Source organism: Nothoprocta perdicaria, unplaced genomic scaffold (assembly GCF_003342845.1).
Source record: "Nothoprocta perdicaria isolate Ctin4 unplaced genomic scaffold, notPer1 scaffold_34, whole genome shotgun sequence".
Taxonomy (NCBI): Eukaryota; Metazoa; Chordata; class Aves; order Tinamiformes; family Tinamidae; genus Nothoprocta; species Nothoprocta perdicaria.
The window spans coordinates 1,279,540-1,305,633 of record NW_020455577.1 but is presented as its reverse complement, the minus strand read 5'-3'; the positions used below and the strand labels follow the sequence as shown (position 1 = coordinate 1,305,633).

The 26,094-nt window shown below is 54.9% G+C and overlaps 1 protein-coding gene across 1 annotated transcript; it reads right to left on the bottom strand.

Moving 5' to 3' along the window:
* Positions 1–7,244: 7,244 nt before the first annotated feature.
* On the bottom strand, positions 7,245–9,505 carry TMEM121 (transmembrane protein 121). The gene has a single exon (XM_026043811.1). The coding sequence runs from the start codon at positions 9,034–9,036 to the stop codon at positions 8,098–8,100; it is 939 nt and encodes a 312-aa protein (XP_025899596.1). The 5' UTR covers positions 9,037–9,505; the 3' UTR covers positions 7,245–8,097.
* Positions 9,506–26,094: the final 16,589 nt, after the last annotated feature.

Sequence of the window (26,094 nt, the reverse complement as noted above, 5' to 3'; positions counted from 1 at the left end):
ACCGGGCAGCCGGGGAGACTCACGGGAGCAGATGTGTCCAGATGCTCTCCACGCTCACACGCAGCCCCCGTGCTCAGTATTGGGTAGCGGGGAGCAGCAGGGAGCTGAGCCCAGGACGGACACGTGCGCCCATGGGTTGTGCAGGGCCACCCAGGAGCTGGGCAGCCCCTGCACCAACCCGTGGCAGCGCTTGAAAACCAACCTCTTGGCTTTCCTCTCTTGGAAAAACAGGACATTTTTCCAAAATTTTACCCCAAATTTTCCATACTRCAGATGCTGCTTTTCTTCTCTTTCAAGGTCTCTGTGTCTACATATGATCTGACYCCAAGCACAGCCAAAACCACAACCTCTTCCCCCAAACCCTTTGCGAGAGCCCAAAACCCTTGCAGGAAAGGCATGTGTCACACTGCTTTCAGCTGAGTTTTCAGGTGCTGAACGCCGGCATGTCTTTATCAATTAGGTTCAATGAAGTGCTGTTTAACATCAGGCATCATCTCCCTGCATGGGTACTCCGAGACTGATCAGGTGTCTCCTTACCCTCTTCTTTAATAAGCTAAACAGATTGCACTCCTTAAATCACTCATCAGGGCGAAGGCAGTTAAAGAGCTTATCATCTTAGGAGCAGGGCTCGGGCACAAAGAAATGTGAGCTCGGCTTGGCAGAAGTGACACTTTTCCAGCCTGGCATCATGCACCAGGGCTCTTCATCCGTCACCTCTTCCCCAAGGTGGCATTTCACAGAATCACAGAATATTCAAGGTTGGAAGGGACCTCTAGAGATCATCTAGTCCAACCTTCCCGCATCTGGACCGATCCGGGCTGCTCCGGACCCAAGCCATCCCGCTTGGCTTTGGCATGCAGCCGGGAGGTGATATCTCCCACAACATCACATTGCTGCAGCATTCCCTGCCCACCGGCCCCAGGGCTCGTCCCGCCTTCCTGCTCGGCCTTGGGGGGCCTGGCTTATTTTAACCCAGGCTCAGTAACGTGGTTAATTCCGAGAGCTGCTTCCCGGCGCCTGCTCCTTGGGCCGTGCATCCCTTAGTGCTCCGTTCTGGTTGGCTTTGGGGGTGCCACGCGCGGCCSGCAGCCTGTGCGATCGGAGGCATCAGTAACCATGGCAACGCGGGGAGCGCACCCGCTCCCTCGGAAAGCAGGAATTTAGCTTGCATGAGAGCGCTCAAGTGAGGGAGATGCTATCTAATGAGGGCTTAAAATACACTTCGGGGAGAAAAAAAAAAAAGCAAGGAGGAGAAGGTCTGGCGTGCTCAAGGGGGCTGTGCAGCCTCGCAGCCGCAGGAGGAGCCAGGGTTGCACCCCGCGTCCCGCAGCAGTTTCCCTCGCTGGGATGAGGAAAACCTCGGCTCCGTGGTCCCCAAAGCCACTTGCTTAGTGAATATTCTCCCTATCTGTTATGCAACTGGGAAAGCGTCACCAAAACCCTGCTGTTAGATTATTAGATCGTGGTGCCTTGGGGGCGTGAGGAGCAACGAGCGCTGCTTCCCGCATGGGAGCTTTGCATCACTCMGGTGCAAAGGAGCTTTCCCGAAGGCAGGGCAGTCCCTTCCCAGCTCTCTRCTCGCCGTCAGGCACGAGGCATGTCCTTTCCACAAGCATTTTTGCATGAGTAAGCTGATGCCTCCCATTCACAAATGAAAAGAGCCATAGATACGGAAAGGGCGAAGGCAGCAGGAATGCACAGGGGCATTCCCTGCTCTTCACGGGGCTGGATGCCACGTCAAGAGCTGCTCCAGCCCCGGCTGGGGCATCTTCTGCCTCGCAGCTCCGGCTTTTGACATCGCTGACGAGACTGATCCCACTTAGGCAATGCTGGGAAGAGAAACCCATTTGGAGATAACTCAGTGTCTGCCTCACGAGCGTGCTGAATTTCCCGGCGCTGGGGCTCAGTGCGTTAACACGGAGGCAGGGCCTTGGCTTTAACCAGCTCATCGGTCCCTATTAGCGGCCCGGCTCCTGATGCYGGGCTGGGCCTCGCTTCTGCTACAGGATTTTCCGCTGCCTGAGGCAATTCAGCTCCCCTGGGCAGCACTGGCTTTGCTCTCCCTGATTTCATTAGCGGTCTTTCTCCGTGTGCCGTGGTTTTTATCCGAGAGCCTCCCGCAATGCAAAGTGTGCAGATGAGTGCAGGGGATGGGTGCAGCCGAGGGAGGAGGAGGACGAGGCGCCGTCACCTCTCCTGGCCTTCCCCAGCATGGAAACGTGAGGTGACAACGCGCTCCTGCCCGGGACGACGTGTTAGCAGAGCAGCCGCAGCTGCTCCTGCTGCAAAAGCTTTGCRGAGAGACGCGGAATGCCGGGGAACATCCTTCATCCCCTGCCGCCCTCCCTCCTCTTCCTCCTCTGGGCACATCCCTCGCGCTGGCAGCACGTTGAGAGTCGCATTGGTCCTGGTGTGCAATGGGATGAAGCGGGAGATGGGAAGTCACCCAGGGGCCTCGCCGCACTTTCCCCAAGCGGCTCCCTTTTAATTAGCGAGGACGCCGCTCCCGGCCGGTGCTCGGTGACGTCCTCGGAGCGGCAGAGCCCAGCCCGGCGCTTCCCGGCGCCGGAGCGGCTGCCATGGGAACAGCTCCCGTGGGAGCACAAGCCAGCGGCAGCGCYGGGGCTGAGCAGGGGCAGAGGTGCCACCCCGGCCGTCCCACCGCCCTGAGGCCAGCAGTCCATGCACAGCGAGAGCAGGCGTCCGGGGTGACGGCCCCGCTGAGATCCCCTCAAAATCCCCCCGCTCCCGTGCATTGGTTCTTGGAACGGGATTAATTTCTTAATCAGAGTGATGTAGGACATGATCAGAAGCAATTAAAGGCTGGCAGACTAATTAACGTCAATCAGCGCAGTTTATGGGCACTGGCCTTGTCAATCAAAGCTGGTGCTGCGTGTTGGCAAGGTTGCCGCTCGGTTCCCCGAGCTAATACTTCGGAGAGAGCTTTTCCGTTCTGGGATGCTCATTAAAATAGCACGAGTCCTTCAGGAGCCAGTTAAAGGACATATTTAAAAGTTTATAGGCGCTGGCAGCCGCAGAGAGGCACTTTGCTAAGCTGTGCTGCTACGAGGTGCCTACCAGAGCACTGGAGTTGTTTAATTTTACCCTTTCYGAGTGGCAAAATGAGAACAAGATGCCCCAGCTGCTCAGAACCGATTGCCTCCCTGCTCTGCAATGCTTTATGGCCGGGCAGCACCAGCCCACAGAGAGCTGATGTCGTGGGCAAGCGTGGAGACCACAGCCATTACCCCRACACCGAGGGATTTTTAAGACCCACTTTAATTTTCCCGGTGCAACATTATGTATTAGCGCTGCGGTGACAGATTCCTTGCCTGGCTGTTGCTCGGAGGCATACATTTTGTCTAAGCAAATGCTTAATTGCTCCTYGTTGGACACTAGTCACGGGACATTAGGCGTCGATAAAAGCGGCTTCTCGGAGCTGGGACTGAGCAGAGTTSCCAGCTCAGCGCCGTGGTTACGGCCACAGGACAGACGCTTCTGTCGCTTGTTCTGGTGTGGGTGCTGTAGCCGGTAGCCCTCTCACAGCACCCAGGGCCAGTGACTCTGAGGGTGCCGATGCTGGAGGCACATTTGGCCCCTATAGCTCCGACCAGCTGCTGCACAAAACCCACAGACAACGGAAGAAACCTAAAAATCCCTCGCAAGGAGCAAGCTCCTCATGCTATTTCCATGCTATTTCCATGCTATTTCCACACTTGGCTCAAGTCACCCTTTTTTGCCTCCCTGCCCGGTGTTTTGCAGCGCTGTCCTGCACGAGCCCAAGGGCTGCAAGGCTTGCAGGGCGGCGATGGTGCAGGGCATGCACGAGCTGCCGCAGCCTGCARCAATGCAGACGGGGCAAAGCTCTCACCACGCAAGCTCCAAAGCAAGGGATCCCAGGAGGGCATCAGGAGGGAAGGTTTTTTGTGAATTTACTCTTTATTCGGCACTTGAGGCCCTCCCCGTATAGCTCTCCTCCTGCTTATTGCCCATTCCCCTGTGTGCTGGGCTCTGCAGGTAAAGATTTACGCCATTTCAGGTGCCAGCCTCAGCAGAGAGATTAATGAGAGATAATTTCTTACAAAGAGGTTTATTGAGTACTCAGAGTTCATTCGCCAGCTGTGAAGTGGAACATCTGAAGACATTTGTGGAATACTAAGTCCTGCCTGGCGCCRGCCCAAGACAGGCACACAATGCCTCTCTCTGCTCTAGGTGCTGGTTCTGCCGGGCGGAACGAGCCTGGCGGGCTGAGCCGAGATGGGATTTTATTAGATCTCAGCCCCCCAGCACCAGGTGGGGGTGCAAAGTTGYGCCTGGTTTGCTCAAGGTGCTGCAATCGCCTCCTCGTGAGCAAGCGGAGCGCGTCAGGGCTGCCCGCTCGCTTCGGCAAGGCCTGGGAAAGGGAGCGGGGATGGAGCTCTTCCACCGCCATCCTAGGTTTCCTTCATGGCTTCYGGCTCCCTCCGAGGGATGTCGCTGCTCTTGCTTTGGAGGAAATCGGCTGCAATTAGGAAATCATCTTGGTGAAGAATCAACCCATTAGGGAGCGGGCAGGTGACTGCACACGGGCCCCCAGGGCGCACATTTGTATGCAAATATTGGCGTCAGGGAGCTAATTATCCTCTTCTGTTGTCCCAAGTACATTTCTAATGGTGCCCACGGATCATTCCACTAATTTTTTATCTCCTTTGGACTTAGTGTGCCATGCCCATAATGTCTCTGCATTTCCACACAGACACGGAGGGCACAGCTGGGAACAGCTGATGGGGAAACCCACATSTGCAAAAACAGATTTCTGAAGATTTACCATTTTTCCTCAGCATCTTCTAGTCAATTCTCTTTTGAGCCGCAGGCTCAGGTCTTCTCTTGAAGAAAAAACAGCAATGAGGGATCCGGGCATCATCCGAGCTTTGTTATTTCTCTGCACTTTCCTGCTGCGGGGATGCGTTTGCAAATGCCGCCTGCGCACATAAAACGCTCCAGCACCTGGGAATCTCACTTGAAAACAAACAACAATACTGGTTGTTCCCTTTGAACGGGTTTGTCTTCCAACAAGTGTAGAAAAAGGGCAATCAATATACCTTGCCAGGGCCTTTTCAGCACTTCCTGAGCCGTTATGGTCATAACGTTGCTTCAGGCTGCCGTGATCAATACATTTGAGGCACTGAACGTGTCAAAACCACATAAAATCTTTATTAAGGTGAAATTAAATGAGCACGCACAAATCAGTCGCTTAAATGGATATTGTCCTTCATGGACAGCAGAGCKGAAAAGCAGGCTTCAATTAAAAATCCAGAGCAGTCAAAGCCAGGATTAAAACCGCGGGAAGCTCCAAATGTCCATACAGCAGAGCAGGACCACACAGACACGCCAGCTCTGTTCAGCTGCGAGCTCCCGTTTTGGGGAACAAACCTCTGGTTTGGAAGTGGATGGGTTCAGCCCAGCATTTCAGCTCTGCTTGGGCAGTGATCTCAGCTTGTTTGCCAACAGGGAAGGTCATGGCATCGTCAATCCATTCCAATCAGGAGCTCCCATCCATGCTTGCACCCTTCAGATGGACACAGGCACCATCCCAGGGGTCTGCAGAGCAGCAGCTGCAGCACGGAGACGTTGGGGATGGTGGAAAGCCACTAGCTTTGTTGCAAAAGGCGATGCTATCCAACATCCTTGCGYGTTTTCCCCTGGCAGGCTGGGAATTTCCACTCTTTCCACCACATTTTTGCTGCATTTCTCTCGCTTCGGGAGGTTTATACCTCCTAGCTTGCCAGGAGGATTGCTCGCTGTGCAGGGGAACCGTTTGCCAACGCACCTCCTCAGCGGAAAGCCAAAAAATTGCTTGGTTCCAGCCTATTTAATTTTAATTGTTTCCTTTAGTTCTCCTTACACGCAGCGAAACGGCACCTTCTAACACAGGGCTGAGATGGGAGCAGTTGCCCCGTGCATCCAGCCCMCTGATCCACGCAGGCTGGTGGAGCCCTGGGACTTGTGTGTCCAGCTCCTGCCCTTGGCACATGTTGCACCCCAAGCTGTCGGTGCCCAAAAGCACACCAAAACCGGCATCCCGAGCAGCCTTGGGACTCACCAGCTGCAGAACCAGAGGATGGACACCTGCATTCAGGCCCCAGGCACTGATATTGAGCACCTGCAGGTTTGTCTTTCTCCTTGGGATGAGCTGTAAAATAAAGGCTCATAAATTAATTACCTAGAAGAGTGACAGAACGCTGTTAGGTACTTGGGAGTTAATTGCAGGGATGCTAATCGCATGTAGTTCAACAGCACCAGCAGAGATGCAAGACGCACTTCCATAGGCATTCCGTAACAATTCAGCAATTTAATTAATTTCTGCTAAAACCTTGTAAATCACCTTTTCTCTCCAAGAGAGAGGAGGCAGAAACTTTTCCAGCCGGCTGTCCAGATCCTGATCTCTTGCAAACTTACTTCTGCTGGCAAAGATACCAGTTTGCTTCTCCGTGGGCTCCTGGTGGGCAGAGAAACCCCCGCAGAGCTGTCCCTGCGAAGCACGGCGGCCAAGAGAGCTTGACAGGGACGTGATGGGCTGCTCCTAAATTTGGAAGGCTGGCTCGGGCTGTGTGAAATGTTTTGGACAGATCATGATGGGCTGAAAAGATAGAGACTGAAGTGATTTGTGGATTTAGGTCAGCTTCAGGAAGCTCAGCCAGAAGAAGATAYGGGAGAAAAATTTAGAATACAGCAAGTGGCTTATTCCAGTCTCTCAAAGTAAAATGTTAGATTTAGAAGAAGCAAACTCACCTACTTTGGTATGCTTGAAATTAAGTTCTTCTGCTTGCCTCCTTTTGAATTTCCACCCCCACCACCTTTTTTTAAAAATAAAATGGAAAGAATCTGCCAAGAATCAACTTTCTCCAGACTCACCTGCTTCCTTACACGATATGCAGGACCAGCAACCCCCAGCAGGTACCCAAGGAGCCGGCCTCTTCTGGCCATGTGCTGCTGCCCTCCCTCAATCCCTCCCTCYGGCTCCCCACCAGAGCAAAGACCATGAAAAGCCATCGTTCTCATGGGGCTTTTATTGGCCATCTGGCCCTCGCCTGCGGCCAGCAGGTCAGCCAAGCACCACGTGCCACGCGGACGAGAGCGGAGCAGATCTGTACATAGCGCCGAGCCCCAYGCCCTGGGCGGCACATCCCTCCTGGGCAATTTTTTTATGATTTTCTTCTTTTTTTTTTTCTCTGAAATATTTTATTTAAAAAATATAGTAGCTGTGGAAAGCAGCCCTCTTTATAAATGCTCGATGCTGGAGTGAAACGCATCGCCGCCATCCTTGTAACTAAGCTCTCCTTGGGACCTGTCGGTGCCGGTGGCCGTGCCAAGAAGGTTTGCAACACCAGGGAAAGAGAACGAGAGACCCTTCCAAAAATAGAAATATTGTGCTGAGTTGTTCAAAGTGAAGGAAATACATAAAACACCAGCATTAGATTAGCTCCAGCTTGTCCGATATTAGTGCCGGCAGAGCTGGAGCCCCTGGCGCGCACCACCGGCCCCCGAGGGCGAGGAGCTGGGCTAGCCCTCCCGGCGCTGCTCTCCGCCCCTAACCACAACCAGCCCCTGGGCACAGGAGACCGGATAAATAGGAAAGTGTAAACACAACCATTCCGAGTAAGAGACACCGACAATCACAGCATTTGACTGGTTCAGCCGCACCACCCTCYGTCCCACCCACCCACCCCAACCCTGCTCCATAAAAACAGTCTCCAGTAAGAAAATCTTCATTCCAGACTCAGAGCAAAGGGGAGACGCTCGAGGAGTAAAAAGGGACATTGCAACGTTAGCGGTCCTTGCTTGGGAAGGGAGAAGTTGGTGGAAAAAGGGAGGGAGGGAGAGGATTAGCTGGTTCAGGTCCCTTGCAAGTTCATTTGGTTTGTCTGGAGGACTCCTAGGGCTATACCTGAGATGAAGARGTCTAGGGGACGCTCCGTAGCTCAATTAAAACATGGTCCGTGGTTTGTGCCTCGAAGAGCCCWCACTGCCGGGATCTGTGGGTCACGCTCGCCCCGCACAGCGGCAGAGCTGCTATCCTGGGGCTATCTGAACCAAGGCTGGCTGTGGGGCAGGCCATCATGTGTCGAGGATCTCGCTGGTGGGTGAGGGCTCGTGGGGGATGCCCTGCGCGCTGTGCATGGTCTGGTTGTGGGACAGGGAGTTCTGCTGGAGCTCCAGGGCGATGGCGTTCTGGGGGAACTCCTTCACCTGCCGCTTGTACTCGAGGAACGTGCACGCCTTGGTGGCTATCGCAATGATGTTCTTGCCAATAAAGATGGTGGAGACCCTGCTGTCTTGGAACAAGACCATGTTGATGGCCCGGATGAAAATGGTGACAATGTTAATGGTGACCAAGCTGAGGACGGGATASAGCATCATTTTCTGTGGGGCGATGTGCTCCCCTTGCATGCTGATCTCACTGAGGGACACGCAAGGCAGGATCAGGAGCAGTATGTAGCAGTAGAAGAACATGAGCCCCTCTGCCCAGATGGGCAGGCCAGTCCTGTGTGGCTCCCACAGGTTGGCCTGGATGTCCAAGATATCCAGCAGATCGAGGGCCACCCAGAAGAGACGCCCCCGTAGGTCCTCTTTCTTCCGAAAGGTCCGTATGTACTCCATACTGTCCAAGGCCACCAGCACCAAGTAAAGTCCCGGCACACAGATGGAGAGCAGCAAGGTCAGGGCTTTCCTGGCCACCGTCTCCAGGTTCTTCTTGTCAGCTTTGTAGTTCTGGAAGATGAAGTAGAGCTTGATCTCCAGCACAAAGATGTACAGGAACCAAAGGATCATGGCRTAGCCCCGCTTGGCGGTCTTCACCTCTGCCCCAACCCACACGGCCACGTAGCGCAGCACGATGAGGAAGCAGATGTCCCCCACCAGCACAATGATGCAGACACCGATCTTGCGGGGCCCCTGGTTCTGCTCCACCAGGTAGGCATCCATGAAGGCCATGCTGGTCATGATGACGATGGTGGTGAGACACACGTGGCGCTTGTCAGGTGGCGGCAGCACCATGGTGGGACGAGCGGGCCGCCTCCCGCGCAGCTTCAAGCGCTGGCCTGCGCTAGGGGAGCAGTCCCAGCATCAGCCACGAGCCCTTGGAGGACCGAGGGCTGCTCCCTTGGTGGATCGGTGCAGCAGGTTGGCCAGCAGCCCCTGCTCTCCAGAGGCTCCTCAGCTKCCTCCGCAGGCTCTATTCCTCGCGCTGCCCGCTCCGGAGGCCGCAGGGACAGCTTGCCCAGCCCTGTAAGCGACGTGGCTCTCCCACAACTGCCTCGGGCCGGTCAGCCTCCAGGGAGGCCACAGGAGCCTCCTTACAGCAGCCTCCTCTGTGAATGGTGCTCCACCACCGGCAGCCTGAGGAAGAGGACTCTCTTCTCCACCACAATCCCACAGCACAAGGGCCCTTCCAGGACGCCAAGTCCTTGCCCAGATCCCCAACAACCCAACGCAGGCAGACGGTCCAGGAATGGCTGCCCTCTTCCCAGCAGGAACCCAAACTCCTCCCGGGCGCCCGGGGCTCTCCGTGTGGCCTCACGGCTCCTGTCACTGCGTGCCAGCACCATGCCCATGCCGAGCAGCGCGGGCCCTGTCTGTCACCCGCCGTGTGCTCCTCCTCTCCATCGTGCTGTCCTGCAAAAGAGCACAGAGAGAAGGTATTAGGGTCCCTCCAGCACAGGTCCACAGGGATGGATGTCCTCCCCACCCCAAGCTCCTCCACACAGGGACTACAAGATGAAGACACAAAGATGCACCCCCAGCAGCACTGGAACAAGACTCAGATCTGCTAGGGAAGAGGAAGAGGCTGCAGAGGAAATAAGCAGCAGAACCAATTAGCAAAGGCAGCTGTGTTGGAGCAACCACGAGCTGCACCTGCACGGGGACTCCGGTGACGGGGCACCTGCGCCTCGTCCCTGGGGCTGCGGCAGGAGGGGACGCGGCACCCGCACGCGTGAGCGGTGGCACCTGCACGCGTTCACGGGTTGCTCAGCAGCTGAGCAGGAGGCCGAGCCRCCTTTTAGTGCCGCAATTTGCTCCTGCTTGAGGCTGCAGATAAAAATATATAGTCATTGCTGTAACTGCCTTTAAACTCGTGCCAAGTTTTACAGGGGATTTATGGCCAAGGACGGATAATTCCAGATAAATTAGGTCTTTCAAGAGGGAATGCTGTTTTTCCTTTCTCCTCTTTATGTATTTCTTCTTTCAAAAGGCGACGGTTATTTAGAGGGCAGTAGGTGTATCGGGGAGCATCTCGGCACGCCGTGGTCCTCATGGAGATGCTGGCTTGTAACTCACGCTCCTCGAGCCCTGCACCTTCTTGGCTTAATCCCTGCCTTGGCCTCTTGCAAATACTTGCCACATCGCCAGCCCTCTCTCTTATTTTTCACTTGGGTGGTGGTTGGTATTTTCTACACCTCTTGGAGTCCCGTCGCTATATGCATTTCAGATACACACACGTATATATATATATAAAACACTACACATTTCAGTTTTACAGAAAGGTCTCTACCCATCTGTGGAGAAAAGCTGGCCCGTTTGAATGATGTGCAACTATCCCTGCAGATAAAAATCTCCTTGGAGTGCTATTAAAGAAAAAGCACATATTTTTAAAGCAGCTATTATTCTGGGAAGCCCCGATTCGCAGTTTTTAAAGACGGCGCTTGACAGTACATGCAGCAACTGCTCAAGAAACTTGCTGGATAAACAAGCAAACGAGCTCATCAGATAGCCGCGAGAACACCCCCGAGGCAAATATTTGTTTAGACAGGGATTTGCCAAGCTCTCGGTTCCTGGGGGAGTGCTTGTAAATAAGGCAGAGCTCCCCGGGACGCGAGGAGCGTGTGGGATGCTCAGGACGCAGCGGGCGGCCGATGCCTCCTTGCTGCCCAGCGCCCCGCTGACTATCCAAGGACGTGGCGCTTCAGCAACCACCCCGCCAGCGCAGGAGAGAATGGATCCGGSTTTTCCCGCGGGAAGCCGATGCCTCATTGCGGAGTGATTAATTACCCCCAGCTCGGCCGCTACCSTCCTCCCCTGGCTCCCCGATGCCGCTTATCCAGCCTTGCACCCGTGCCGCTGGCAACCCCAGCGCTACCTGGCAGGCGGGCTTAGGTTATCCGAGTGGTTTCAAGCCTGCCTATAAATAAAAGAGGGGTCGAGCGAGGCGAAACGCGTACGCAACACGCTCCCCGGCTAGCTGCGGTGCCGCATTGCTTAAAGCTTCATTTACACTTTAATTGCTTTGATTTATTTCAGCCTTCCTGGATATAAATCTGGCGCTCCCCTTCACTTAGTCCTTCCCAAGAGCTCCGCACCGTCCTTCCCAAGGCGCTTCCTCCAACCTGCTGTCAAGTTGCTGCTCCGAGAGCTCTAGCCGCCGGAGCTGGGCAGATGCCGCAGCGCAGTCCTCTGCCCTTGCTGCCTGCCATGCCCAYGCTCATGTGATGCTTCAAGTCAGTGACCTCTTTATGGCCAGGCCACCGCTCACCATGATGCCCAAGGCTTTTGCTTTTTGCAACACACGGAGGTATCTGCAAGCTCCAGGCACCACGCAGGCACTGAGTGTCAAGGGAGAAATCCCATCTCCTCGGCAGCAGCATCGGCATCTCGAGTGCATCCTGCCAAGGAAATGAGCCCAAGGAGGATTTTCCGGACTCTGCCCACTAATTGCGCCTGGAGGAGGAAACAGCCCACGCGCTAACCATGACGGACTGTTCACCCTGCAGGCACAGCAAACCCAGGGGGAAATGCTGCAAATTGCTCCAAGGACCTGCCCAAAAAGATCCGTGCAGGCAAAGTGTTTGGGAAGAGAGGCCTCAGGCATCTTCCCAAAAGGCCTTTGGAGAAATGGGACAGCATACCCCTAGTTACTCTAGCAGCTTTGCTTCTGCTCCCCTTCTCAAGGAGAACCCCAAAATGAAAGGACCAGACTCACCGCATGTCCAAAAGGAAAGGACAAAGTCTCTCCATCCCCTTGCTTGGGCACCRGAGCACATTGCAGCCACAGGGCCAGGGCAGACCTGTGGCCTTGGGGTCATTCATGCACCCGGTCAGGTCCTCGGGGGCCCTCGTGGTCCCAGGGACATCTCCTCATTTGACAACCTGCTCATTTGGATGAAGCTTGACAGCCACGACAAAGAATTCTGGCATTTTGGGTGTTGAAACACAGCGTTCAGAGAAAGTAAATGATTCATTTTCATTTGTATGTGTAGTGTTGAAATTATAACACGGTGTTTTGACACCATCAAAACAATTCCCTGTTTTCCCAGGGAAACACGCGGTTTCTCTCGAGGAAGCGGTTAGCACTGCTTAGCCAGGGGAATCTGCAAGGCGGCAGSGGGGCCTGGCTCCTCCATGGCCAGAGCCCGTTGTCCCCCTCTCCGTCCCTCTCCACCAGCCTCTTCCTCACACGGGGAAAGGCTCCATGTTACTCTTGGCTGAAGACACAGCAACCTACGCTGGAGGAGCTTGCCGGGACAAAATCCAAAGTTTTGCTTCTTGTTTCACTTAGAAATAGGGATAAACCAACAGAGGCCAGTGGCTTGAAGCCTCGACCCAACTCCTGCAGCTCAAGGCTGCTCTTTTGTGCATGAGCCAGGGCTCAGACAAGCCCTGTGACTGCGACCCTCTGCTCTCAGTGCCTTACTCCATGGCCCAGCACATGGTCAGGGCTGACGGGACAGTGACCTTGGCAGGAGAGCAGCCACTCTCTGCTCCCTTGAGCCCGGACAGACCTTGGGGCTGGCAGGAAGGTGGCACCAGGCGGGCAAGGGAGCTGGGACCCGGTGCCTTCGCTGAACGCTGTTTTGGGCACCCGCGTTTGGCTCTGCCCAGCAATGGCTTTGGGCAGGCGCCGTGCTGGGAAGCAACGAGCAAGGTGGACAGGCAGCAGCAAACCCCCTGCATGGAGAAACCTCCTCGTCTCTCCTCAAGTTCATGGAGAGGACGTAGCTCCAGAGCCCTGAGGTGCGGAGGGATCTCCGCAGGTCTCCGAGACACTTGGGTTTTGTGACAGGTCACCTTTTCCTCCAAGTGCAGAACCTCATTCTAAAAGTAGGAGATGGAGAGCAAGCGAGTGACTTGCAAAACCAAGGGGATTTTGCGTTGCCATGCACTTAGTGAATTCGTTTTGGCACGGCCGCTCCAATATTCATTATGAAGGCAAGAGGTCCCCGCCAGTCACCGGCAGACCTGAGCAGAAGCAGCAGCCCCCACGGTGCCTCCCCGGGCAGAGAGTTTGTCTGCTCCTAAACCCCGGCTGAGTCACGGCAGGGCTCGCTGGTGCCGCCGAGCGGGAGCTGCGACTGGGCATCGTTCCCGTCCCGTGCGGACGCACCGGGACCGCGGCGCCGCAGGAGACCGGCAGCTCCCCGACCTGGGGTCGTTCCTCTAGGACATCAGCCCTGCGCCCATCTCAAGAAACCACAAGAAAAATAACCCCAGCCCGGAGGTCGCCAAGGAGACGTTTCTCTTCCTCCGCTTTCCAGCCTTCCTTCTAATAAATCTAATAAAATCTGTCTTGCTGGTGTCTAATTCAATTCCAGCATCCAGAGACCAGACTCCTTATATCACTCACAGACCTAACCAGCTCCATGCTCGGCGTACGAGCCCGGCCGAGGGGCTGCTGCGAGGTCTTCTGCAAGAGAGCAATTACCCGGGGTCAGAGCTCGCTCACCCAATCAATCACACGAGCACGGGGGTTTCGGGGGGTCGTGTCAGATTCGTTCACTGAGATGCTTGACCATCACGGTCAGAAGCAGCTGGTGACATCCGGGCTGGCATCTGGGCACTCAATGAGGTGCCCTGCGTTTTGTTCCGAGGTGACCTCTCCACGACACGTCCCGCCGGCGCCCTCAAGCAGCACGAGAGCCGGCTCGGGAGCAGCGTGCGGATACGCTCCCGGGAGCAGCGTGCGGATACGCTCCCCGTTGGGCTCTGGGCTCCTGCTCCCAGGGCGAGGGATGTCCCCGGGAGGCATGGAGGAGGGGACAACTTGCAGTGCCGGAGCTCATTGCCAAGGAGATAAAATATTTATGGCTGCTCTCCCGCGTTTCCCTTTCCAGCCGTGGTGACTTATTTGTTGCAAATCTACATGAATGTTTAAAGGCGTCTTTACATTCCTCCAAGTACAAAAGGTTTATTTCCCCGTGTAGCGTTTTGCCGGTTGGAAGAAGCCGCCCCGTCTCTCCCGTGCCTGCGTTTGCCCCCGTCCTCAGCGCGCACTTTCCTCTCAGTAACGATTATCATTCTGCTAAGAAAAATGGGTCATTTAGAGCAGTCTCTCCCCAAATAAAAGGCGATGGGATACAGGATATCATTAAAATTCTGAAGCTGACTTCCCGCCTCGGGAACAGGCTCTTGGTATTTGCGTATCTTCACGGAGAGAGGGAGGGAGGGAAGGAGAGGGGGAGGAGGGAGCCGGTCCAGCCGGACGGAGACGAAGGCTCTGCGCTGCGAGGGGCGTCTTCACACCAAACCGGGGACCCTGCATCACGCTGGAGTTTCTTGGAGCACTGGGAGGGACATGGATCAGGACACGGATCCTGCTCCAGGGCACAGGGGATATTCTATTCAGGCACCCTCCCCTGCAATGGGACGGGGAATATGTAGAGTATGGGAGGTGGAATCTGAACTGACAGGATTAATTTTAAAGACATTTTAAAAAAAAAAGGAAGAACTTGCCCCAAATTCTTAACTTTTGAAGTTGTTTCCTCTTAACTGTGCTGAAAATGGACTAATTTTTCATTCTCTCTCTTTTTTTTTTTTTTTTGCATTTTAAATCAAAATGCATATGGAAAGCACTCTTGCTACTCACTATAGTTATTTTCCTGTTTAACTCTCAGCTGAACCTGCGGTAATTAAACTACGCTACCAATGAACTCACACCGCTATAAACTGCAGGTCTAGAAAGGGCATGAGGGGAAGGAAGTGAAAGTTTCTCACCAAAAATGGTTGCTTTCCTTTAGAAAACAGTCACTCCAATTTGCAGCTTTAAGGAAAGACTCTTCCYGAACCTGCTTGGGAATTTGGCGTTAGGAGGAGTCTCTTGTTCCCCTTTTTCTCTTTCCCTAATTTTGCAGCTGCTGTCCCAGACCTGGAGGGGGCAGAGACACCAAAGGAGGAGCAGTCTTGCCATTGGGAGTCATCMTCTCCCATAGGTTTAGTAACTGGGCTCCAGCTCTTGGAGCTGTAGGAAAACACAGGCTACTGGGCCACGTACACCATAAAATCAAAGTCCTTTCTCTGCATCCTTGTCCGACCTTCAAAAACGCTCCCATGTCTTGCTCAGYGCGGCTTATCCTGTTCACGCCAGTGCACGGCTGGCCCAGCAAGCTGCCTTGCAGAGAGGCTACCYGGAGCAGAGCTTGGCTCTTTCCAGGGCCTTCTGCTGGCGCCGGGCTCCACGTGAGCTGCCGGCGCTGCCAACGCCGCCGGAGCGGAGATGTGCCCGGCCAGCCTCTCCGCACAGATAACAGCGGGCACGCCGCGGCCCGGGCAGCATCCGCAGTTGGAGACGGGCCCTAGGACAGATGGAGCCCGGCCCGGGGCGCCTCCGAGATGAAAGGCTTTGGCTAATCCTTGGAACAGGCTCGCGCACATCTCCAAGGCTCCAAGAAACGCTGTCCCCAAAGCTGAGGCACGTAGGCAGGAGGCTCTTCCTAAAGCAAGTCCGTGAGCTCGGGGAGCGCGTTGACGGACACGAATCTCGTCAGGGTGCGAAACCCAGCGCGCCTTTGTCCTGCTCCACACTGCCCCGGGACCCTCTGGAAAAGAGGGGTCTGTTCTACTCCATGCTACTTYACTCCTATTCTGATCTAACTATTCAAGGCTTTCCAGCGTGCGACTCACATGTGCTTAAAAACACCCCTTCTGTAAATGCAAACAAGGCCTGGGAAACACAACTAACCATATGGAGCAGCGGGAATCCTGCTTCGAAAAGCCATCCTCCGGGAGACGCGTCTGCTGTCCCCCCGCTGCAAAGCTGCCACCACGACGCTGCCACCAACGCTGGGGTCTGGCCGCGAAGGAGCCACGCCGCCAGTGCCCACGCAGCCGGGCCCACGGCACTCAGCTGAGCATCCTCAGCGAGGAGCCACGCGGGGATGGCAGAGCAAAGGAAGGAGGCGACACGCGGCACCCAACAGCAACGCCTGGCGAGTCATCACTCACCCTTGCTAGACAGCACCAGCTCCAGGCGAGATTATAGACGGACTGCGAGGAGCGATGTGAGACACTAAGTTCCCATTTACTGGCGTCRTTTCCTCCATCTGCATGTGGGGAGTTTCTGCCTGAAACTCCTATTCGGGGATCACGAAGCTCCTCAGTGCCTAGTGACACACGCATCTGTGGGCAGAAGTGAAGCCACAGCACCAGTAAATGTCTGAGGAATCTAAAGAGAGGAACAGCATCACCCGATTCCTCTCCTAAGGAGCTTCTTATTCCATAGCCCCAAGGTAAGCCACGGATATTTTGCTCAGAGTCCTGAATCGGAGCCTCGGGGTCTGTCCTCAATGAAGGCAGGAATCAGCTCGCTCGCTAAGAGCATCCAGCGGCCAACTGCGCCGCGCTGGCAGCCGTCCCTCTGGCACCGCCTGGCCCCGCATCCTAATCCCGAGGAGAACCGTGTGGTATGTGAGACCTCTCCAGCTAGGAGCAACGCAACCCACGAGCCTGCTCATCCCGCGCTCCGGGTCTAGCCCAACGGTACATTAAATAGATGCTATGGACTCTGGCCAGCGCCTACTTAGCTAAAGTGGTGAAGCCACTTCAGTGGTTACCCGCTCTTCCCTTTAATGATGCTCTTCGCTCCAGCCTGAATGTTTTAGCTGCCACTTCCAGCGGTTCGACCTTGCCTATCCTTTCCGAAGGAGGGGGACACTCTATCCTAAGCTGGGGCCATGCCGCAGCAGGATTCCCCATGGCTCCGATGCCTTGGGAGCTGAAATAGAGCTCCTCGCCCTCATCCGCCTCGGTGCTCGCGGCCAGGGCTACGGGAGCACGACAATAGCCGGCTCTGCAGGAGCTCAGCGGGCCCTTGGGACACCACTTGCGGAGCACATTATCCTGTAAGGTTCATGATTCTTGATTTGATCCGTGATTGAATATCTGCCATCATCTCCTAGGGAAGATTTAGTGCATGGGCTGAAGCATCTCTCCATCAGGAAGAGCTTCTCCGTTGCCCGGYGGTCCCTTTCTCATCCTTCCTGGCCAAAGCACCGTGTCGTTGCTGTCCCTCTACTGTAAGCCCCTGAACAGGAATGAATAAATCAGTCCCCGCTCCCTTATAAATAGTTTATAAAAGGTTCATAAATGATTTCTAGATGTTTTAATGAATAGTTAATCAATTGTTGCAGGGCCCAACAGGTCAGCAGATTGCTTATAGCCATCAATTACAGTGTCTGCTGATGGGCTTACGAGCATCAGTAGGACTCCACTGATGTCAGCAATGGGCTTACAACATCTATAAAGAGTTAATAAATAATGAATAAATGATACAAGCTCTCTTAATTAAAAGCCATAGAAGACCAGCAAAAATTGCATTCTTGGAAAGAGCTAAGGGAAATATAATAAGCAAATGCCTGTAACTGGATTTGAATCCCTGCCTCCACAGAGCGGGCAGCCAGGCTGCCCGGAGAGCAGGACGATGCCTTGATGCAGGAAAATTCCTGGGCAAGGAAGGAAGAAAAGGAAGAAGGAAGGGAAGGAGAAGCTGGTTCTGCCTTGGCCATGGGGTGATATGGGGGGAGCTACTGCTCCCCAGGGCCTCAGCGCTTCCACCTGCAACAGGGCAGTATAAATACACATATAAATACACATATAAATACGGTGCAGAGGAGCCACATTACAGAAATCCAAGGAAATAATGTATATGATGTTTGCCCTCCTTAAAAGAAGTGCTTTATTATCATTAGATGCAGAATTTTTCTGGATTATAAAGCTATTAAGTGTTTTTTTAAAAAAAAAAAAAAAAGGTAATGATCCAACGCATATTGAATCCAAAAGATACGAAAATCCCTCGTAGAATTATCACTCTAGCACAGAACTGGGCCTAAATATCTTCATAATGTAAGAGAACCTTGCTTACAGGCAGAACATTTATACGGCATTCAATTAGTCACCAGAGGCTTTCCTGCTCTTCCCCCGTTCTTGGTGAGCGCGGAGGCAATTACAGGAGATTCTAACTTTTTAAATTAAAGACAAAAGGCAGGAGAATTCGGATAAAACCCGCTCCCAGGCTCATCCCGGAACGCGTGCACACAGAGGCAGCTGCATGCAGATCAGCCTTCATTTACTGCACAACTTGCCTCTTTCATGGAAGCTGGAGCACGGCTTCTCCTGCGTGCCTGTTCCGCACATCCCCTGCCCGGCTCCCGGCTCCGTGCAAAGGCCACGCAGCCGCACACGGAGACGGGAGCGAACGGAACTCGCCGGGGAGGTGACTGGCTCCCTCCCTGCGTCGCTCCCTCCTGATTTATATTTCGCGAGCGTCTCAGTGGATCAAGATGTCAGACCTGTAGCGCTGCCAGGAAACACCATTTTCTTTTAATAAGCAGAGAGCAGCAGGTCAGTTAATCTCTCCGCTCGCCGGCACGGAGGCAGCGGGGTGCGCCCGCAGCATGGCAGTGCCTCCCGTTGCCCACCAAGGGCTTCCTCCTCTCCCCGTCCCTGCACCCAGYGCTTGAACCAGTCCTTTCCCCGCTCCAGGAGACCCCACCAAGCAGCGGGATGCATCCATCCATGGGGAGAAGCGCACTCCCAAGCGCGCTGGCTCACGAGCCTCCGAGATGCGCTCGGCTCATGCCAAAGCCTCCCGCTCCAGCCGGGAGCGCTAGACACTTCATGCTGCTTTTCCAGCGCCAGCCAAGACCTGGGATAAGCAGAGCGGAGCTGCTGCCTCGCGGGACGGTGGGTCTCGCAGGRCTTTGAAGCTGGCGCCGGGAGCGCGCGGCAATTCCGCGGCTGCAGGCGGGCTGGGAAAGGGCACGAGCTGCACGGAGAGCAGGGAAGCAGCGGGAAAGAGTGTGCAGGGAAAGCAAACACGGCGCAAAGGCGAGCTGCAAGTTAATGGWGCTGCAGCGGGAACTCGGACAGCGCGGAGGGAGCTCGCAAGCAGGAATGCTGAGAGGTGAGGGATTTCTTGCTGAAAAGCAAAGCTCCCTGCATCCGGAGCACTTGGAAAGCCAAGCGCGCATCCTGAATCCTGCGGGCCATTCCCAAGGAACCCCTGGCATTCCCCAAACGCAAAGGGCATGCTGAGTGCAGGATCCCTCACTACAGAGCATCGGGATGCTCCCTCCTGGCCAAGCCGGAGCTCCCTGCGGAAAGGTGTATGGGGAGGCAGCCAGGACTGGGGCAGGCCAGCTCAGCTGCACRGAAAAGAAGAAATAATGTGTGTGCACAGCCATATACAAACATATATATGTATATAAAGAAGTATAGTTATGCTAAGTCATGGTGAGACAGTGGATTGGCCACAGTCTAGAAGCTCTAAAATTAGGGTTTTATGTAAAGCACTGCGCTTCATGTAGGCCACTTAGCATTAAGATTTATTTCCATCCTGACTTCTTGTATTGTATGATACGACTGAGTAAAGCCTAGGGCACACGCATACACTTGCCATTCATAATGTACACATGGATTCATGACCTAGCTAGTGAGTGGAATCTTTTTTCTGCTGAAAAAAAAAAAAAAAAGCATAATAAGCATGTAAGTCTCAGAGCGAAAAGAGATGCTGGGTATTTGCTCAGCGAGAAGAGCTTTTGAATGGAGTTGTAGGAGCCAGAGAGAGCCCTGCAACGACTGCCCAAGAGCTGCGGCCCACGTGCACTGATTTTAAGAACCACTGTGTCCATGGGACTGACAGAGGGTGATGGGGCAGTCAGTGTTAGCAGAGCGGTTGTAAAAGGTCCGGAATAGCCTGTGACTTCTCCTTTCYTTAAAAATAAAATAAAATAAAATAAAATAAAATAAAATAAAATAAAATAAAATAAAATAAAATAAAATAAAATAAAATAAAATAAAATAAAATAAAATANAAATAAAATAAAATAAAATAAAATAAAATAAAATAAAATAAAATAAAATAAAATAAAATAAAATAAAATAAAATAAAATAAAATAAAATAAAATACCTCAGTGTGTTTTTGTACTTGGTCTCTTTAGCTAAACGCCCTTGGCAAAGGCACTTCACTGCTGCTAAGGAGCCATCACTTGTGCCCGTGTGCAGCCCTGTGTTCCCGGGGGGCAGCGCCTGGATCTCCCGCGYGCCGTTCTCAGCACGTACGTGGCATTTGGTCCCCGCCGCCGGCCTCGACCTCCGGAGCTGCCATGGTGATGCGCAGCGCGGARGAGGCTGCGCACAGCCGCACGCTGGCCCTTTAGGGACCCTGCTCCTTTGCACTTGCCTATACGTGAGGTATTTCACAGCGCAGCCCCATGAAGCCTGGGAATGGGCAGCAAAGGGGTCCTGCCTGGGATAGCTCACAAGCTCTGCACTTCTGGGGAAGAGATTGGGGATTCAGCGGTCCCCAGCCCACAACCTTGCCCTCACTCGGACGGCTGGGCTGGGCTTTCACAGCATCCTCCAAGCTGCTCGCTGCATCTGGCAAATTGACTCCTCACAGAGCATCCACTGTAAATAACGTCTCGCTCAGCAGTTTCCCTCTGATACCTCTGTAATTTTGGCAGTAATTTCCGTATTCTGTGGTGGCGACGCAGTAATAAAATGGAAGACCTGAGGTTGGCCCAAAGCTTCCCTCTCACACCTCGATTATCCTCTTTATTCTGCCACAGCCTCCTTGCCTGCCCTGCTTGTGCTTCCTCTCCAAAGCAAACAAACAACCCACAGAGCTAGCTGAAAAACGCAGCTATTCACCATAGATAAAATCAAAGTTGCTCCTCGTTTGCTCGCCGGSCAAGGCAGCAGTGACCCAAGGACCTGCCTGGGCGCTGCACCACAGTCCTCCACAGTCCCCTGCATCCCGTCCCACTATGGGAGGCAATGGGAAAAAAAGGGCTTTAACACAGGGGAAAATGCAGACCTCTCCCTTCCAACCCGCCTTCTGCCACTGCATCACCTTAGAGATAAGATCTGCGTAAGTTTGAGGCCAGAGGCCTCAGGGAGGCCGAGGGAGAATTAATTTCCCCAATATCTTTTGCAGGGCTTCAGTACGGGTGGCTCTAACCACAAGACGGGACGGAGCCTTTTGACAACCACCCAAACAAGCTACTACCCTAAATTGCTGGCTCGGAGGTGTGATGGCTTGTAGAGCTGCCAAAAACGCAGAAAGAAAGAAAGACCGGAAAGAAAAAAAAAAAAGAAAGGCTAAGAAATTGAAGGAGAAACCAAAGAAAACACTGGATTGATTTCTTATTAGGGAAATAAGGGCTTCATCACTTTCTCTCCCAGGGACTGAGCGCAGCAGTGGCGATGTTACTGAAACCTCAAAGCAGACGCAGGAGGGGGAAGAGGGAGGCAGCGGCTCCTTTCCTGGCCACGGGGGCCGGCCCATGCCGTGGGGCCACGCGAGAAGGAGCAGCGACGCTCCCGGGAACTGAAGGCACTTCACAGGGCACAGAGAGCCCATTGCAATGGGACCAAAGCAGACCCCTGAGACAGGAGCCAGAGACTTCATGACATAAGTTGAGGGAGCAGCTGGAGGCTGCCTGGGCAAAGGGCTTCTTGCCTCGACGCCCCAGCAGGACCTGTGTGTGCGAGCAGGTGGCAAGCGAGCTGTTTAACGCGGCTATCCCGAAGTCAGTGACGGGGACGCGGGGCTCGGAGCAGCCTCCAGCCGGGCTCCGCTCTCCGCTCCGCCACGGCTCCAGCCTCCGCCTCGCAGCCGGGCTTTCATCTTCCCTGCTGATTTCCCACGGGGCTTCATTCCGGCTCATCATCCCAGCGGGATCAATAGGACTGCAGCTGCCACGCGGGCAGCTTTGCGGAGCTGGCGTAGCCTGCGGCARGGAGCACCGCCGGGAGCCACGAGCGCTGGAGGGGTCGGTGGAGCTGCCCACGGACACTCCGCGCACATCCCGGCCACGGAGCAGCGTCCCGCGCGCCGCCTGATCCCGCCTTGGGGGCTGCAGCCGCAGCATCACTCCGTTGGTGTTCACCTAGATGAGACACAGTGCAAGACGCACACAGGCTTTGCTTTAAAAGCAGTATGGACTACGCTGTGATGCTTTGGTCAGGGAGGACCCAGGGAAAGTACTCGGCCTGCAGCAGAACGGCACGCTCAGGAGCATCACTTTTGGTCGCCGCTGGAGACGGAGACCCGACGGACCCAGCAGTGCCTCTCCCTGSAACGGCTCCTTTGGCAGTAATGAGGCTTCAGGGGGAAAATTAAGGCCGTGGTGTGCTGGGTGTCTTTGTAGGCAGCAATGGATTCCACATCTAGTTATTAACCTCTTGCAAGAGCTCAATGTTATCTTGTAGAGAAGTAATATTAGGTTAAACAGTTGTTGATAACATATCTCCTGTTATCAGCGACTTCATTCAGGGCCAATATTTACTCTCCTACGAGAAGCGTTGCTGCGTTCCCAACGGCATCCTCCACGGAGGGAAGGGAGAGCAGCTTTGTGCAGCTCCGAGGTGCTCACAAGGTCCACATTGCCCAACACCTCCGCATCCTGAGCGAGAAGCGCTGCCCCATGCTGCAGCCTCCAGGGTCCGTGAAGAGGCACCAGGCACCTTTGGGCTGGAGGACTCAGCTCCCTTCCCCTCAAGCCCATAGGTGATGTCAGGTCTAAGCTCTAAGTGACTGCATGTCCAACCGTGGTGTGTTTTCAGCCCTCGATGCYGTCACACAGATCCTAGGAAACCTCCCAGATCCTCGGAAATAGAGCAAGCAGCTCGCAGCGCTGGTCTCAGCAGCTTGGTCTAGACACCAAGCGAGGAAGGTGTTATAAACATTTAATGCAAAAGCCCTGGCTACCTCCACGTGAAACACCTGCCCCGAGAGGCCAGGGGTGTTACAAACCCCTGCAAGACACAGATGCAGCAGCTCTGCTCCGGAACAGCATTTCTCAGACCCTCTGAGCAGGCAGGCCATGGAGAAAAGGCAGAAATCAATCCCCTCCATGAACACTAGAAGAGAGATGAGCTGTTGAATACCGTTTTTCTTTTCCCTACTAACTTACTATTGATCAAAGTCAGCAAARTTAACGTAAATAATGGGATAAAATCCGAAAAACTTCAAGGTATCTGTGGATGCCACCAAAGCATCTATCGAAGTTAAAGTGCGATGTTTCACGTGCCATAGCTCTGGTGTCCGTATACCAGCACCTATCRTTCCTGAGCACACAGCGTGGAAGAGCATCCATCCAGTTGCATCTCCACCACGGAGAGCAACCAGAAAGGCCATGGGGGACGCTGGCAGGTGAGGAGCAAACCCGAGGAGCTGGCGACCTGCCCGCGGTGGCTCTGCTCCCAGGGAGGCGCTGCCTCCAGCTCCTGGGGCTGCTGCTTGCGGATGGCTTCCCGGCTCCCGCGCGTGTTCTTGCGCTGCAGAGCACTTCGGATCCTCCAAGATGAAAGGTACCTTCACCATCTCTTCAGTGACTTGTTTCCTATTATAGGCCTGGTTTTGTCACTCCCCCACCCTCTTGTCTAAGTTCCTCTACAAAGCTCTTCGCACTTTTTCATCTCTCCTCTGTGGTCTCTAGCCAGGAGGAAAAAAAAAAAAAAAAAAAAAAACCTTTTTGGGGAAGCTTTAGATTAATCAGACATTCTGGTCTGGGGATGCAGGACTTCAGCAAAGGTGATTCATTAAGGCAGGAGCCGACATTTCTGCAAACTCCTCTCCACCAATGCTATGGTGTTTAGGCGAAGGAAAAGCTGTTGTTTTCATTTAACAAGACCAGCACAGCTTTTAATTAAGTTGGGTAGGAATTTTCTGTTACTTGATGTGAAAGCACGAGCCTGCGAGGGCCGCCTTTGATGCCTGAGCTCTGTTTAAGGCACTCGATGGGTCCTGCAGAGCTGGTAATCTCTTTAGCATGGCTAATAGCGGCCGCTGGAGCGCTCCGAGGTGCTGCCTCGCTCGCCAGACCTGCCCCGCGTCCCCACGTTCCTGCTCAGATGGCACCTCACGCACGTGCTCGTGTGCAAGTGACTGCCCCACGGCCACCCCACGGCCAGCTGCTCCTCCCCGGAGCTTTGCACAGCTCCCTATTTACACACAAAGCTACCTGTCAAAGCAACAACTGCAAAGTGCGGAGGCAGCGTCTCCGCGCCCGGATCGCGGCTCATGCTGCTGCCCCGGGGCTGGCGCGAGCTTGTTGCCTCCCCGCACACGATGCAAAGGGGAGAGTGGGACAAGGACAAGCTGTGCCCCACGAGGCAGCCCAGCACCGTGTCAGTAGCAACCTATCCATTCACTCAAGTAGCAAACAAAAACRGGAATCGCAAAACATTCTCCCCCTGGATGTACGTGCTAAATAATTCAATAACCGGCACCGTTTCCCAAGTCAGCACGTGTTTGTACACAGCGCTCCCGAGGGATATCCCGCGGCTGCCTCCCTGCTGCGGGAAGGCAGAGGCACRGGGGCCCAGATCCGCCCCCGGATTCCTTTGAAGAGCTCCCCATGCACCCACTGGGAGCCAGGGTGGGCGCCGCGCGGGGACTCGTGCCCAGGACAGAGTCCCCTTGCGCATCCATGGGCTGCCCTGCATTTATCTCCCTTGGTATGTTTTTAACCAGGGGGGAGGAATCTCCAGGCTTTGCGAAATTTTGGAGGAATTTTGAAAACAGCTTTGCTCAGGCAGCCCTTGAAGCATGCAGTTAAATGGGACAGGGCTCCAGTCCCTGGTACGGGTAGTGTCTTAACCAGAGGCAATTTTCTGCAAAACTGGCTTAAACAGGCASCCAAGCATCTGTTTTCCTTCTGACGGCAACAGCTTTGCATTGGGAAAGGGAGATAAACCCATTTTATATGCAGCCCAGTCTACCGGCGGTTGCAGCAAAACCTGTAGAGAGCTCTAAAACTGCAGGATCAGGGCTTACTTCATCTTACATTGGCATCATGCAGGAGAAGGGAATTTYTGGACCTGGCTTGCTGGTCCCCTCCTGGGGCTGGGAGGCAGGTCCTGTGCATTAGGCCTATCCAGAATACATCCTTTCCCTCTCAGACCCTAACTGGGAAGGGGCCCTGGCTTCTCCCACTCCCGCATGGCTGCCAGGATGCTGGTGCCAGCCCAGCTCTGCTCCCCGCTCCCGGCACGGCCACTCTCGCAGGGACGGCTCCTTCCCGGAGCTGCTCTCCCTCTCCCACAGCTCCAAGGCTTCTGGAGTCCCAGTGTGGGCACACGGGTATTTGGGCAGCTGCCTCGCTCTCACATATGCATGAGACCGCGGGCAATCCCAAGCACAGCCGGGCAGGGAAGAGGGCAAAGGCTGCAGACGGGCCCGTTCCCGGCGCTGCGGAGTCCCCCGAGCCAAAACCCCATGTGACAACCGGCCCATGTGCTGTCACACGTGGGGCTGCCCGGGAACGGCCACCATATCCCACAGGCAWCGCGTGCACGGTGAGCTCTCCGAGAGGCAGTGACACAGGCAGCAGGAGAGGGACAGGGAGCGGCGCCCCTTGGAGCAGTGGGGAACCCAGCAGGGAGGCTGGAGCCCCTGGCTGCACAACCCCGACCCCTCCATGGCCAGGGCTCCACACAGGGAAGGTTTCCCAGCCGGAGCATCCCTGGCCAGGGATCCAGAATCCAGCTGCCAGGCCGGGCTGCGGAGGGCTGCAGGGGGAAGATTTCCCCAGCAGGACGGGGGATGCTCCGGCATCCTGTGGCTGCGGCCCAACCGGAGCCGCCTGTGGCCCGGGACCCCCGGGCAGACCCGGCACCTGGGGGCACGTGTCCGTGTCCCGTGGGGACCGGGCAGTGCGAGTGGCCCGCGGGCTTCCCGGGGCGCGCACGTTCCCGCAGCCGGGTCTGCTCCCAAAGCGACCGCAGCTGCTCCCGCCGTATCCCCCCGGGTCCCGACCCCGCGAGCAGCAGGAGCAGCGCGGCGGGGCGCGGAGGCCCCGCGGGCGGCAGCGGCTGCTGCAGCGCGGGGGGAGCCGCGACGC